The sequence below is a fragment of the Meles meles genome, chromosome 21 (assembly GCF_922984935.1).
Source record: "Meles meles chromosome 21, mMelMel3.1 paternal haplotype, whole genome shotgun sequence".
NCBI classification, from domain to species: domain Eukaryota; kingdom Metazoa; phylum Chordata; class Mammalia; order Carnivora; family Mustelidae; genus Meles; species Meles meles.
Genome location: NC_060086.1, coordinates 29,559,322 through 29,574,550, shown reverse-complemented (window position 1 = coordinate 29,574,550; position 15,229 = coordinate 29,559,322). Strand labels below are relative to the sequence as shown.

General features: G+C 47.4%; 1 protein-coding gene across 1 annotated transcript in view; it reads left to right on the top strand.

Annotated features, from left to right (window-relative positions):
* Nucleotides 1-15,229, top strand: part of VPS35L (VPS35 endosomal protein sorting factor like) — a 120,739-nt gene that overhangs the window by 19,096 nt on the left and 86,414 nt on the right. The window contains exons 7-8 of the mRNA XM_045994207.1: nt 1,882-2,010; nt 10,023-10,107. Coding sequence (XP_045850163.1) covers nt 1,882-2,010; nt 10,023-10,107 — 214 coding nt within the window. The remainder of the gene's footprint in view (nt 1-1,881; nt 2,011-10,022; nt 10,108-15,229) is intronic.

Below are 15,229 nucleotides of genomic sequence, written 5' to 3'. Positions count from 1 at the left end.
GTACTTGTCGTTCTCTCTCTCCCCTCCACACCCCTCCCCCCGGCTCACAGCTGCAGATGGCTGCCCCCTGGCTTCCAGGCAAGCATCGCTTATTAGTCAGGACAAAGCTAGGTTATACGGTGCTAACAGGTGAGCCTCTGATACCATAACACGGGCTTATTTCTTCCTCACGTGACTCAGCCAGTGAAGGTGACCAATGCACCACCGTCCTAAGATGCTGCTATCTCCACAGGTGGCTTCCAGGGTCACTGCAGGGCTGGAAAGATTACTTCTCACCCCCTCAGCCCGGAAGGACACGTGCCACACTGTGCACACAGCCCATTGGCCCAAATGAGTCACGTGGCTCTTCCTTCTGCACAGGGACAAGGAAGGCCCTATCTTGCAGTTCAGGGGGCCCATTGGAATCAGTCTAAATTTCCTGAAACTTCTGCTTCTATTTCTTTAATAAAGAGCTCTTCCCTTTGGATTCCAGGGAATGTTGATAGAAAAAAGATTTTTGGTTGGTGGTCTCCTGTGGGCTAATAGTTCCCTCAGTGCTGGGAGCTTTGTAAATAAATAACACCTAAACAATAGTCCAGGGTTAGTAAGCAGGGGCCACGTGCCAGAGGCTGTGCTAAACTTTACGTTCATTGTTTATCCTATTAGATGAGCTTGCTTTCCTTCTACCACGGCTTTCTGTTGTGTTCTGCTCTCTGTACTGAAGGCACTTCCTCTGGTCTGGTTAACAGCCCCCCCCCCCCCCCCCATTGTCCAGTAACACTTGTACATCCTTGAGTGTTTGTCTCCAGCAACCCTTCCTCCCGGAAACTGTTCTTTTTTTTTTTTTTCTTTTAAAGTTTTTTTTATTTTACAGAGAGAATAAGAGCAAAAGCAGGGAGAGCTGCAGAGGGAGAGGGAGAAGCGGGTTCCCCACTGAGCAGGGAGCCTGATGCAGGACTCAGTTGATCCCAGGACCCTGAGATCATGACCGGAGCAGTGGAAGGCAGATGCTTAACTGACAGCCACCCACGTGCCCCCAGGAGACCATTCTCAACTACCAGTCTAGAGTCCCTTCCTTTGTTACTGTATTTCTTCCATTCTGAGATAAACCTTTTCCCCGAATTTGAATATCCCTGAAACTGGGCTGTGCCTCTCAATTAGCGCATGTCTGTGATTGGCATGTTTTTTCCTCCTTAGTGGTACATGAAGAATTGTGCTTCCTCTTGGGGCGCCTGGGTGGCTCAGTGGGTTAAAGCCTCTGCCTTCAGCTCAGGGTATGATCCCAGGGTGCTGGGATCGAGCCCCGCATCAGGCTCTCTGCTCGGCAGAGAGCTTGCTTCCCTTCCTCTCTCTCTGCCTGCCTCTCTCCCTACTTGTGATCTCTGTCTGTCAAATAAATAAGTAAAATCTTAAAAAAAAAAAAAAAAAAAAAAAATTGTGCTTCCTACAATGGGCACCTCCAATTTATTGACGTATGGTTTAGGTTTTCATAAAACTGTTTCCTCTGGAGCATGTATCTCCGTTTATATTAATATCCGTCTCATTCTCTATACATGAAACTCTGTTAGTGCAGAAGTAATGTCTTTTTGCTCACCTTTGTGTCTCGGGCCTCTGGTGGCCCACGCCAGGCACACAGTGGTTCCCAATGATTACCTGAGTCACTGAGCTAAGGGTTGACTTAGGTCTGACTTGCTCCAAGGTCAGCCTGAGTGACCGTGCTCTGCCTCTTTGCAGAAAACTCAAAGAACCTCTTCAGTCACAAGACTAAACTATCAGTCCTGGTTGGGGGTATGAGAAAAACTTAGAGACTGAAGCTCAACCAGTACTCTGTATTGTTCACAGGGTGGTGGCCAAGTGATGTTTTTCTTTTTGTGCTGACACCTTCCTACTTTCTGCCCACAGGGATCCCAAAAGGAACTGTTGAATTTGACTCAACAGGATTATGTGAACCGCATTGAGGAGCTCAACCAGTCGCTGAAGGACGCTTGGGCCTCGGACCAGAAAGTGAAGGCCCTAAAAATAGTCATCCAGGTCAGGTCTAGTGATTTTTTTTTTCTTTCCCCAGAATTTCCTATGTAAAACTCCTTTATAGATAATTGAGGTTTTTCACAGTCCTGCCTTCAGGGTCTTACCCTACTTTTTTTCATCTGTTCCATTTTCACATACTTCCTTTGAAAGGCCATGATGATGAATCTGTGTTTTTATGAGATGACCGTTTCCAGGGCCACCATGTACAGCTGCACAGGTTGTGTACTGCACAATTCCAGGACCTTCAGCTTGGATTACAGAATTAATTATTTCCCCTGGATTGTGCAGTTCCTTGGCCCTGATACATCTGCTGACGCATTTATGATTTGTACAAACCAAAGATTGACCAACTGTCATGGGTTTCTTTGATCAGATTTCCTTTGTATTTTTGGGACTCATGGTTGTGTGTCCCTGGTATGTGCATATTTGGCTCATATCCTGCATAATTATGTGATAAAACACGTTGATGGTGTTAGGAGAGGTACATTTGTTGAATCCTTTTTTTTAACGAATTTGTTGATCCATGACAGCTCTTGGATCACAAGATCAAGTTCTGTAAGGAAAAGAGCTTATTCAGTTTCTTGACCCTTCAGGTCATTGTCTCTTGGCAAAGGATGCTCAAAAGTACATGGTAAAAGAACTCATGTGTGCATTACAATTTTCAGAGCAGAGTTCAGTTTCTGAATAGCCATTTCAGTTCAAAAGGACAGTCCTGTCCTTGTTCAGCGTCATGGCAACATGACATTTGTTTTCTCACCTGTTGATTTGGAGAGAGGGATAGAGCCTGGAAGTCTTGACACTGGGTGGTTGAAGTCTTTTAAGATGACACTTTGGAGACCAGGTGGATTTTTTTTTTTTTTTTTTTTTTTTTTTGGTGTTTAATGATAAAGGCAAACCTGAGTTCATTTCCCTTCAGTCACTGTTGTTAGTTTATAAAGTAAATACTCCCAAAGAAGAGTCCTCTCATCCTTGGTACACGTGATGGGGGTTGCTTGCTGAGTGGCTCAAGTAAGAAAATATTAAACTAACAAGCACTTCTTCAAAGTATTTTTATTGGCAACATCTCCCCATACAGGGCTGGGGTGTAGAGAACTTGATGTCCAAGAGTTTTTAACATCTGGAGAAGATTTAATCCATGTCTTCTCAGAGAAGAGAACCATGGAAGTGTTTCATTAACTCCACATCTGGTTGATAGTAACTATTTTACTTCCGATACTTGAAAGGTTGCTTCTTTAGCCAAAAGGGAGAATCCGGGGTGGGGGGCAACATACAGAGACGTGAGCACAGTTCATTTTATTTGCTCTGTAGTAAGGTATTCTGTTGCATGGTGGTTTTATTGAAACGTATTCCAGTGATTTTTAGGAAGTTACTTAATTAGTATACATTTCAGTTTTAAGGCATGTTCTTACCCCCTCCCCCAAATTCCCTCAAGTCTGTTTCCAGTCAGACCCTGACACTTCCAGCCCCAGGAAACCACCGACCTGCTTTCTGACCACAAATTCGCCTTCCCTGGAATTTCCTGGGATCATTCAGTATGTCATCTTTTCCCTCTGGATTCTTTAACGTGGCGTCATGTGTGTGAGGTCTGTCCATTCTATAGTGTCAATACTTCGTACCTGTTTACTGCTGAGTAGTATTTCTGCTGTATGAAGAACCACATTTTACTTACACGTTGACAAGTTGCTGGCCACCGAGGTCGTTTCCTCTCTGGCTGTTTTCGAATGATGGCACCATGGACGCATGCTTCCATTTCTCTTGGGTAGATTCCTAGGAGTAAAGTCGCGAGTCCTGTGATAAGGGAATGTGCAACTTTCTGAGAAATGGCCAAACCATTCTGTGTCTGCATCCCCACCAGCCGAGCGTGAGGGTTCTAGCTCCTCTGTATGTTTGCCAACACTCGCGTTACCTTCTTGTCACTTCGATGACAGTCACCCTAGTGGGTTTGAAGTGGTCTCTCACTGGTGGTTTTAATTTGCATTCCATGGGGATCGATGAGGTTAAGTTGCTTTTCATATGCTTGTTGGCCATTTTTATATCTTTGTTAAATGAACGATTTAATACGACTTGCCCATTTTTAAAATCACATTGTGTTCTTGTTGACTTGTAACAGTTCTTTATCAAGTAAAAGTTCCTTATCAAGTAGCTGATCTACGAGGATTGTCTCCTAGTCTGTGGCTGGCCTTTGTTTTCATAACAGTGTCTTTTCAAGTGGACCAGTTTTTAGTTTTAGCGAAATCTGATTTATCCCTTGTCTCTCTTGGCTCATGCTTTTGGAGTTGTAGCTGATCACTCTTCGCATAACCCAAGGTCCTGAGAGTTTCTTTGTTTTCTTCTAGAATCTTTTTTTTTTTTTTTTGAAGATTCTATTTTTAAGTAATCTCTACACCCAGCGTGGGGCTCAAACTCCCAACCCCAAGATTGAGAGTCACAAGTTCTACCAACTGAGCCAGGCAGGCACCCCTCTTCTAGAAGTTTTATCATTTTAGCTCCTACCTCTAGGTTTATGGTCCATTTCGAAGTGATTTTATGTCTAGTATAAGGGTCTAGATTTATTTTTTTCACATATGAATATCTGGTTGTTTCAGCAGTATTTGTTAAAAGGCTGTCTTTTCCTTATTGAATTATTTTGGCCCCTTTGTTAAAGTTACCTGACCATAAATGTAGGGGTTTATTTCTGGACTCTTTTTTTTTTTTTTAATATTTTACTTATTTATTTGACAGAGAGATCACAAGTAGGCAGAGAGGCAGGCAGAGAGAGAGGGGGAAGCAGACTCCCTGCTGAGCGGAGGGCCCAGTGCAGGGCTTGATCCCAGGACCCTAGATCATGACCTGAGCCAGAGGCAGAGGCTTAACCCTGTGAGCCACCCAGGCGCCCCTACTTCTGGACTCTTAAATCAATTCCGTATATCTGTATAAGTCTGTCTTCATGTAATACCATGCTGTCTTGATTACCGTAGCTTTATGATACTTTTTTTTTAAGATTTAATTGAGAGAGCGGGCGTATGCACGCCAGTACAGTGTGGAGGGGCAGAGGGAGAGGTAGAGAATCATAAGACGACTCCATGCTGAGCACAGAGCCTGACACGAGACTCAGTCTCACCACCCTGAGATTAGGACCTGCGCTAAAACCAAGAGTTGGACCCTTAACGGACTGCACCACACAGGTGCCCCTATGGTAAATTTTGAAACTGGTAGTATCAGTCTTTTAACTTGGTTCTCCCCCACCCCGCCGATCCCCCCCCCCCCAAATTATTTTGGCTACTCTGGGTCCTTTGCATTTCTGTGTGATTTTTTAGGATCAGCCTGTCAGTTTCTACCCACTAGGGGGAGTGGGGGATTCTGATGTGAATTGTGTTGGCTTCATAGGTCAGTTAGAGAGCTTTGCCATCTTAACGGTAGTAAGTCTACTGATGCCTAAAATAATCATTCTTTCTGTCCACGGACATCTGGTTTTTCCTTTTCTTCTTCCTTCATCGTTACGAACGATGTTACCGGGGTCACTCTTGGACGTGTCTGCTGGCCTCTCTGGAGAGGAGGGCCCATAGCTGCGAGTGGAGTTGGTTGGGGGCTAGGTCTGTGCCTCTTGAGCTTGACCGAGCGATGCTGGATGGCTTCTCCGTGCAGCTGTGCCTGTGGGCTCCCAGTAGCAGTGGGGCTGTGCGAGTCCGCTGCCCAGCGTCCTCGCAACATTTGGTATGAGCAGACTTGCTGTTTTCATTTTTCCAATTGAGGAGGTAATGACATCCTATCGTGCTGTGGTTTTAATTCGCGATTCCCTGATTGTAATAAGATTGAGCCTCTTTTCACGTGTTTATTGGCCGTTGGGGTTTCCTTCTCTCGTAAAGTGGCTTTTGTTGATTCTTCTTGCTCGTTTTTTCCGTTAATGTTGTTTGTATTTTTCTTACTTATTTTTAGGATTTTTTTCCCCACGTAGTCTCAGTAGTAATTGTCTTCTGATTAGTCCGCTTGCTTGCTTCTCTCCATCCATCTTCATTTCTTAGTCCGTGGCTGTAAGTTATGTTTTACTTTATCCTTTTGTTTTGGCTACTTAAATAATATATATTATTCCCCGCAATATACATATACACATATATTAATATACTGAATTCACGGAACTGACTTGTGTCCTTGCAGAATGTTGCTAATTGGAAACAAATGGAAAGCACCCTGTTAGTATTTTTCCAGCCGTGCTAATCAGTTCCATAGCAAGTGTTTCAGGCAGAGTACATTCAGGAAGTGTCTGCCACCGTGCTTCTCCGCCTTGGCTGGACATCAGAATCCCTTGGGAGCTTTAGAAGTGTCTTGTATCTGAGCTGCACCCCAGGCAAGCTTGATCAGAATCTCTGGGAGTGGAACCTTGGTGCCGTTATTTTTAAAAGTTCCCCAGATGCTTCCAGAGCTAAGAACACATGGGCTGTGGGATGCTTAGTCCGTTCAGAGTATGCTGCAGCAGTGTGTCCTGGGTTCCCGTGCAGCTGTGACCTGCAGCCCTGATCAGAAATACTGATTGCCTGGTGTCTCAGCTGGAGGTTTTGACCAGTAGGGTTGGCATGGAGCTAGGGAATCTTTTTTTTTTTTTTTTTTTTTTTTTTAAATGTGGGCTTGACATCCATTGTGGAGCCGAGCACAGGGCTCAGACTCACAGCCCTGAGATCCAGAGTCGGACACTTGACTGACTGACCCACCCAGGTGCCCCGAGAGTCTGTAATTTTAACATGCACCCTAAGAAGCCTGATTTTTATTTAGGAAACTACACCAAAGCTTTAAAAAAACTTGCATCTTCAGGGTGCCTGGGTGGCTCAGTTTATTAAGTGACTGCCTTCCATTCAGGTCATGAACCCGGGGTCCTGGGATCGAGTCCCGCATTGGGCTCCCTGCTCAGCGGGGAGCCTGCTTCTCCCTCTCTTTCTGCCCCTCCCCCTGCTTGTACTCTTCCTCTCTCTCCCTCTCTCTCTCTCTCTGTGTCAAATAAATAAATAAAATTAAAAAAAAAACTTGCATCTTCAAAGTAGTGGTTTAAAGGGGAACTTCAATTTAGGGCATGATTAGGACCTTAACCGTGGACTTAAAAAATTCTGCTTCCTGTTCTCTTGTGTAAAATGTATGTTCTGTGATACCAGCTTGGGAGAAAAATCAGCACACAGACGTTGGGACGCCCCAGCTGTGTTCAATTTGAAACCTTCGGTTTGAATTCCGTCTTCTCACCTCACCACCGGGCAGTAACCCCTCTCTGAGGGACTTGGGGTAGGAACCCACGAGACGTCACATCCCTAGGAACCGAGGGCTGTGTATTGTAAACAGTCTCTAGGATTCAGAGTTGTTTGCTTTTTCCAAGCCCTGCAATCTCATGGGGCGGTTGTTTAAGTTGGAGCTCATATAAAGGGCATCTGAGGAACACAAGGCATTCGGAAATGGATTTCCAGGAGCGTCCAAATGCCACATTTGGTGTCAATGGTGTTAAAACACCATTGTTTTAACAGCTTATGTCTCCCTCCCCCCGCCCCCGGCCGTAACATTTGGGCTGCAAGAGGATGTTTCACAAATCAGGAAAGTTGTTTGGCTTTAGGCTGTAATACTAAGGAGAAACTTCGTGAATTTAACAATTTAGAAATTGGGTCACAATGGCAAATTGAAAACCCGTATCAGCCTCCCTCTTGATGTGATGGGCGTTATTTCCATTCTCCGCACGCTGGAAACACGTATACCGGAGTCTTTTCTAAATGTTCAGGTATCTTCTGTTTTTAAGTGACATATTTGTATCTAAGGGTCAAACACTGAAATGATAGAATATGGCAAGTTATTTAGTTCCTTGTGCTGACTTTCGTGTTCATAAAGACTTCAGGGCATTAAGTTTTGTTCTCCAAAGAAGAAACAGGATTTTTGTTTCTGGTTATAACAGCTAACTTAGGGGTGCCTGGGTGGCTCAGTGGGTTAAAGCCTCTGCCTTCGGCTCGGATCATGATCCCAGGGTCGTGGGATTGAGCCCCACCTCTGGCTCTCTGCTCAGTGGAGAGCCTGCTTCCTCCTCCTCTCTCTCTCTGCCTGCCTCTCTGCCTACCTGTGATCTCTGTCTGTCAAATAAAACAAAATCTTTAAAAAAAAAAAAAAAGCTAACTTAATCTTGGTGTTAGGGCCCCGTTGTGTGGCTGTAGTCTTCCATTAAGAGTTCTGAACATGGGGCACCTGGGTGGCTCAGTTGGTTAAGCGACTGCCTTCGGCTCAGGTCATGATCCCGGAGTCCTGGGATCGAGTCCCACATCAGGCTCCCAGGTCCATGGGGAGTCTGTTTCTCCCTCTGTCCTCCCCTCTCATGCTCTCTCACTGTGTGTCTCTCTCAAATAAATAAAATTTAAAAAAAAAAGAGTTCTGAACATGTCGGGGTGCCCAGGGGGTTTAGTCGGTAGAGAGTTGAAATCATGATTTTGCCTCAGGTCATGATCACAAGGCCCTGGGATTGAGCACCCACTTGGGGTTCTCTCTCTCTTTGTGTCTGTACCCCTCCTGGCCCATGCTCTTTCTCTCAAAAAAAAAAAAAAAAAAAAAGAAAGAAAAAGGGACGCCTGGGTGGCTCAGTGGATTAAGCCTCTTCCTTCAGCTCAGGTCATGATCTTAGGGTCCTAGGACCGAGCCCCACATCAGGCGCTGTGCTCAGCAGGCAGCCTGCTTCCCTTCGTCTCTCTCTGCCTGCCTCTCTGCCTACTTGTGATCTCTCTCTCTCTCTCTCTCAAATAAATAAATAAAATCTTAAAAAATCTGAAAAATCAGAACATGTCGCTGGCCCCTTGGCATGAGTGATACAAGCATAGGGATTGAGCGATTCCCTGCGAAGCCAGGATGTTCCCAGTGTTGCGTATCATGGTTGGAGAGAAACTTGAGCTCTTTGAAGCTTGTCATGTTTCCTTTTGGAGGGAAATTTGAGGAAAGAGGGGATAAATAGATGCTATGGGGATAAAACGTACAGCAAAGGGAATATAGTATGCTATTGTGATGTTGTTTTTTTAATATTTTATGTATTTATTTGACAGACAGAGATCACAAGTAGACAGAGAGGCAGGCAGAGAGAGAGGAGGGGAAGCAGGCTCCCTGCTGAGCAGAAAACCCAACTTGGGGCTCAATCCCAGGACCCTGAGACCATGACCTGAGCTGAAGGCAGAGGCTTTAACCCACTGAGCCACCCAGGTGCCCCTATGGTGATGTTGTTTTACGGTGACAGATGGTGGGCATAGCATAATGTAGAGTTGTCTAATGCTATGTTGTACACCTGAAACTAACATTGTGTGTCCACTACACTTCAATTAAAAAAAATAGATGCTTGCTTAAGAAACCCAGGAGATGTATGTATGGGATCTTTCTTTCTTTCTTCCTTTCTTTATTTCTTTTTTAATATTTTGTTTATTTATTTGACAGAGAAAGATCACAAGTAGGCAGAGAGGCAAGCAGAGGTGGAGAGGGAAGCAGGCTCCTGCTGAGCAGAGAGCCCAATGGGGACTCGATCCCAAGATCCCAGGATCATGACCCGAGCCGAAGGCAGAGGCTTTAACCCACTCACCCAGGTGCCCCTGTATGGGTCATTTCATAGAAAAGAATGTTGAACAGCCAAGATCATCCTGAGATAAACCAGAGGAAGCCTTGCTGAAGAGCACTTGGAACAAAGTCGGGGTCATCTGTGAGAACACTAGTGGGTGAAGTGTCCTTGACCTCCCCTAGTGACTTTGCTGACTCTTATTTGGTGTATAAGCAAAGATCCTTCTGGATAAGTTTCCTCAGTCCTGTGGCTTTCTAAGAGGGAGGTGGTGGAGTCTTTCATAAGAGGCTCTGTAGTCCGTAGTCTGCCTCCCTCCCCTTGTCAAGGGGACAGTGGTTTTGCTTCTGATCACGTCACCATTGTCCGGCATGGGGCTTGGCACATGGCAAACACCCGCGCACGTTTATAGAAATTAATTTTCCAGGCCTGGAGCATTGCAGCCAAGTCAGACAGGAGAGAGTTAATTTCCTTTTCTCGTCTCTTTTTTTAGTGTTCAAAGCTTCTTTCGGATACGAGCGTTATTCAGTTCTACCCAAGCAAATTTGTCCTTATCACCGACATACTTGATACATTTGGTAAGTACTAGTCCTGTTCATCTTCCAATCTAGGAAGGAGGTTTTTTTGTTGGTTGGTTGGTTGGTTTTGCCAGAAACTGGGTGGTAACATTGCTGTAAATTCTCTGGGTGTAAGTAGTTGTGTGAAACATGAGGGAGACTGAACCACCACCCCACCCCGTCCCCGCTCATTGACAAGGGGGCTGTTTTTGAGAGAATCTTTTTTTTTTTTTTTTTAAAGATTTTATTTATTTATTTGACAGAGAGAGAGATCACAAGTAGGCAGAGAGGCAGGCAGAGAGAGAGGAGGAAGCAGGCTCCCCGCGGAGCAGAGAGCCCGATGCGGGGCTTGATCCCAGGACCCTGAGACCATGACCTGAGCCGAAGGCAGCGGCCCAATCCACTGAGCCACCCAGGCGCCCCATGTTTTTGAGAGAATCTTAAATGACGTCTTCTCTGATGTTCTGAGAGGCCAGTGAAGTCAGCGAGTGAAGTGTGGGGGAGCGTGGGGAGCACTCATCCGGTCTAAACCAGCTCCCATCCCTTGACCTGTCATCGTGCCTGGAACTCACTTTGTCAGAACCGAACTTAGCTTCTCTTCCCAGCACCCCCAGTGGGTTTCTGTCCCCGGGAATGGCAGCACTGGGTATGCCCTGTGCCCGAGCTGGCGATCTGAGGGTCTGCTCCCCTGCGCCCCACCTCCAGTCCACTGCCAGGTTCTTCATTCTCCTGGGTCTCCCTCCCCTTTGTCCGTTTTTATCTGTCTTCACTGAACACCTTAGTCCAAGTCCCAGTCCTCTCCTGCCTGGACTGACTACAACAGCTCTCGTGAGGTTTCCTGTCCCATCATGGCCGCCCTTTGTCGCATGTTCCCCATCCTCAGGAAGAATGATCTAGACTGATGAGAAGAACCTGGGGTCCCTTTGGAGACACAGGAGGACTTTGTGCTCCTTGATGATTATCTGTGGCCAGAGCATCAAGCCAGGCAGCCCTCTGAATTGTATATGATGTTCAGCAGCGAGGTTCTCCCCAAGAGCTGGCAGACAGAATCGCCTTCTGAGGGCCAAACACCTAGCAGATCAGAACAGAGACATTTGCTTTCTTGCCAAGGAGGGACCAGTGGACTCCCACCCTAGTGTCTCCTGGAGCCATAGAAAGATCTAATGTGGCAGAAAACAAAGTGTCAAGCAGAGACCCCCCACTTACTTCACAGGAGACCAGTGACTACGTATACTAGCTAGAACAAATGATATAAAGAAGTCTAACTCCTACTAGTCTTGGGGAAAAGGGGTATTTACTGGCTTAGGTCAAAAAGTCCAGGGGTAGTTTCTGGATTCAGGAACTCAGCGTGTTAGCATTTTCTAATACGTGCCCTTGGGTTCGCTTCATTCTCAAACTCTCAAAGGCGTCCTCTGCTTGGATCTGTTCTCCTGTTAGTAGTCCCAGCACAAGGGAAGAGCGGCTTTCTTCCAGGCGTTCAACCCAAAGTCCCAGAGTTCCATCTCCTTGGCCTGGTTGGATCACAAGTCAGTTTCGAGTCCTTCTTGCTCTCTGGGGGATGCGTGTGCAGATTATCCAGACCTGGGTCACCCCAAAGAAGAAAAGTAATGCTGTTGCCAGAAAAAAGGTGGGTGGGAGTTAACAGGACCCCGAGAACAGATGGCCTGGCTGAGCCAGTCAGGGTCAGGTGGCCCAGGCGCTGTGCTGAGTACCAGGGCTGTATCAGCAAGAGGAGACAAAAGTCCTCCCCTGTGCAGGGCTTATGTTCTGGGAAGAGGGGATTTGCAAAACAAATGAGTAAACCCATTTGTATGTTTGGGGATGATCAGCGCTCAGGAGGGGAAAATACAAAATAGGAGGATCAGGGGAATTGAGGGAAGGTGGGGGTGGGGAGGCCGCAGTTGGAGAGAGGACAACGGGGACGGTCACGGGAGCCCCTGTTGAGACGTCGCTGTTTGAGCGAATAGGAGAGGAGAGATGAGCCACGTGCTCTCCGAGGGAGGGAGGGTGCAGCCACCTGAGGCTGAGGGCAATGGGTGCAAAGGCCCCGGGGGTTGGGAGGGTGCCTGGCAGGTTTGCAGAGGCCAGTGCGGCTGGAGTGGGGTGTGCAGGAGCTGAGGAGGCTGGAGGTCCTAGCAGGTCTTGTGGGCCATTGGAAGGACTTGGGCTTTGACCCTGAGCACATAAAGAACCCCTGGGAGTGTTAAGGCGAGCAGGGACGTGATGGGATTTGAGTCGGACAGGCTGCTGGTTGAGACTGTAGGGCGGAGGTGGGGCAGGGAGCCTGGTCAGGAGGCCATCATAGGTAGCGCTTCCAGTGGGAGGCCAGGGAGATGGCAGAGATGGAGAGAATGAATGGATTTGCGGGATGGCTGGGTGAGTGAGGCTCTCAGAAAAGATACCCTGACAGTTGTGTTTCTCATGGTGGGTTAACACTCCAGCCTTCTGGTTTCCTCGCCTGCCTCCTGCATGTTTCTTCTGCACGAGTCAGCATCCTGAGTGAGACTAGCACAGGGAACGCCGATGGATCGGGTTCTACCCTACAAGCCTGCCTGGATCCGGCCATTAACCTTGTGAGAATTTGGGGCGGCCCTTCTGCCAGCCTCTGTTGGCGGCATCCCAGTCCCATCCCTTGGCAGGCTGGGATCCAGCGCAGATGCCTGTTCTCGCCTCCTCCCAGAAATCAGCTGGGCTGAGAGTTGATCAAAGCAGGGATCCACCCTCAGCAAATAATGTCCTTGGGCTGACTCTGTTCTGGGTGCGTTAGAGATAGTACAGGTCTTCATAAGCAACCTGTGAGGCGGGGTCTCAGATGACCTCATTTCACGGGTGAGGGGCCGATGCACAGAGAAATGAAGAAGCTGGCCCAGGGGAGTGAGTGGCAGAGCTGGGATTCAGGGTTTTCTCTGCTGTCAAAGACCTGTTTGGTTTTTTTGTACTTGGCTCGCGGGGGAAATGCTGCTCTCCATGAAGAAATCACAAATGCGTGTACGTTTGACCCCGGCAACTTCTCCTCGGGGAATTTCATCCTATTCATGATACCAGAACTCTGGAAACAGCCCAGGAGGCCATCACTAGGGGACCAGTTAAACAAATGGGGGTCCGTCCGTACCCTGGAGCACAGGGAGAGTGCGGGTGTGCTCTGCATTCCGACGTGGAGAGATCTCTAGGGTATATATGTCGTCACGTGAGAAAGTCAAGATGTGGAACAGCTGTAGGGTTTGTTCTGTTTTGTGTAAGAGAGGAGGAGAAATTAGAATCCTTGTTCACATTCACTTTTATTTGCCTGAAGAAACACTTAGGAGGATATCCAAGAAATTCCACAGAAGTGGGAGTCCTCCGGGGGGGGGGGGGCGTGGAGTGGGGGGGGATGGGCCAGAGAGAAACTTCCCTTAGTACCTTTTTTGGATTTTGAATCAGGGGATTGGTTTTCTTTTTTAAAACCAGACACTCCAATGAGGGACCGGCTTTCCACACCCTTCTCCTTCCTCCACGTCCAGATGGTGCTCTGGAGTCTCTCTACCCACGTCCCATGCCTGCGTGTCCTGTTCCAGAGTTGTGAGCACCTGCCTCAGTTTCTTCCCCTGTAAAATGGGCATAATAGATCCTGCCTCTGAGGGCTCCTGGAGGGAATTAAGAGAATGCGTCAGAGGCAAATAACGGTTTACCTCTTTGGGAGTTGGCTGGCAGGATCAGTATAAGCAGCTTTGAACAGTGCCTGGTACAGAGTAAGAACTCAGAAAATTATTTGTCTATTTTAGTGTTCCTGATTTATAAGACGGTGAGCCAAGACAGGAAATGAACCTAGAGTCAAGTATTATTTCTCAAGACTGTTGTCCACTAACCTAACAAGGGAAAAAAATACTTGCCAAACTCGTTTGGCCAAAAATGATTTTGTAGTTAAAGGCCCCTTCGCATAGGAAGGTACACTATAAACAGTGGTTTTAGAGGGATGGCAGGTTTTTGGGGGAGGAAGTAAAGGCGTTTTGTGCTCTTAAGTCTGGTCCACAGAGCATAGGAGGTGAGAGGTGACCGGCGTGGCTTGCTGCATGATGGCCTGAGGTAAGATTCTGTGCAGTCCCAATGCTGTGTTCTGTGGTCCTCCTGGAGGACGCCCATCATGGCTCCGGGTGTGGCTGCCGTGGGCGCTTGTGGCCCCAGGTAAGGAAAGCACTTCCTGCCAGGCCAAAGAAGGCAGGTGGCTTTGAGAACTGGGGTTTATTTCCTGAAGCTTCCTGGGAGCTTGTCAGTTGAACTGTTGGTGTAGAGCAGGGCTTTTCGTCGTTGACTGCACAATTTGGGGGGCTTTAAAAACCCTCTCAGTGGTCAAGCGCACCCCAGATATTTTTTCTTTTCTTTTCTTTTTTTTTTTTTTTAAGATTTTATTTATTTATTTGACAGAGATCACAGTAGGCAGAGAGACAGGCAGGGGGGGTGGATGCAGGCTCCCTGCTGAGCAGAGAGCCCGATGCGGGGCTCGATCCCAGGACCCTGAGATCATGACCTGAGCCGAAGGCAGAGGCTTAACCCACTGAGCCACCCAGGCGCCCCCCAGATATTTTCTATCAGAACTTCTGGGGACAGATACAGGCACCAGCCTATTTTCAGGAGCCCCGGGTACTTAGTGTTTCGCCAAGGTTGAGGACTGCTGGGTTACGGGGAAGTGGGAGGCTTGTCACTCTCTAGAGATTCCCACACCCAGGCAAGTTTTAGCTCAGAGACCCGTGGTGCTTGTCTGAATCCATGGTTCTCAGCTTGAGTGTATACAGGAATTCCCTAGCGAGGTTATCCAAAATTCATATTCCTCGGCCCCACCCTCCAAAATACTGGTTTTCGCTAGCTCCGAGGTGGGCCCCAGGAATGTGCCTTTCCAACAAGCGTCTTTACGTGACTGTAATGTAAGTAGTGCATGCCGGGAGCATCATCGAGACGGCTCCTCCTCGCTTGGATGGCTTCCTGCCTTTGTCCTAGCCTTGTGTCGTTTCTTCGTGAACTCACTTGACTTCACATTCTTAGAACTTCCTTTTTCTTTTCCCGTGCGAGGACAGGCTGTGTGATTCTTAGCTTCCTTGAATGATGGTGTTGTGGGGGGCGGGGGAGTGGTGGGGGGGGAGGAAAAACCAATACACATGAGCTCAGGGAA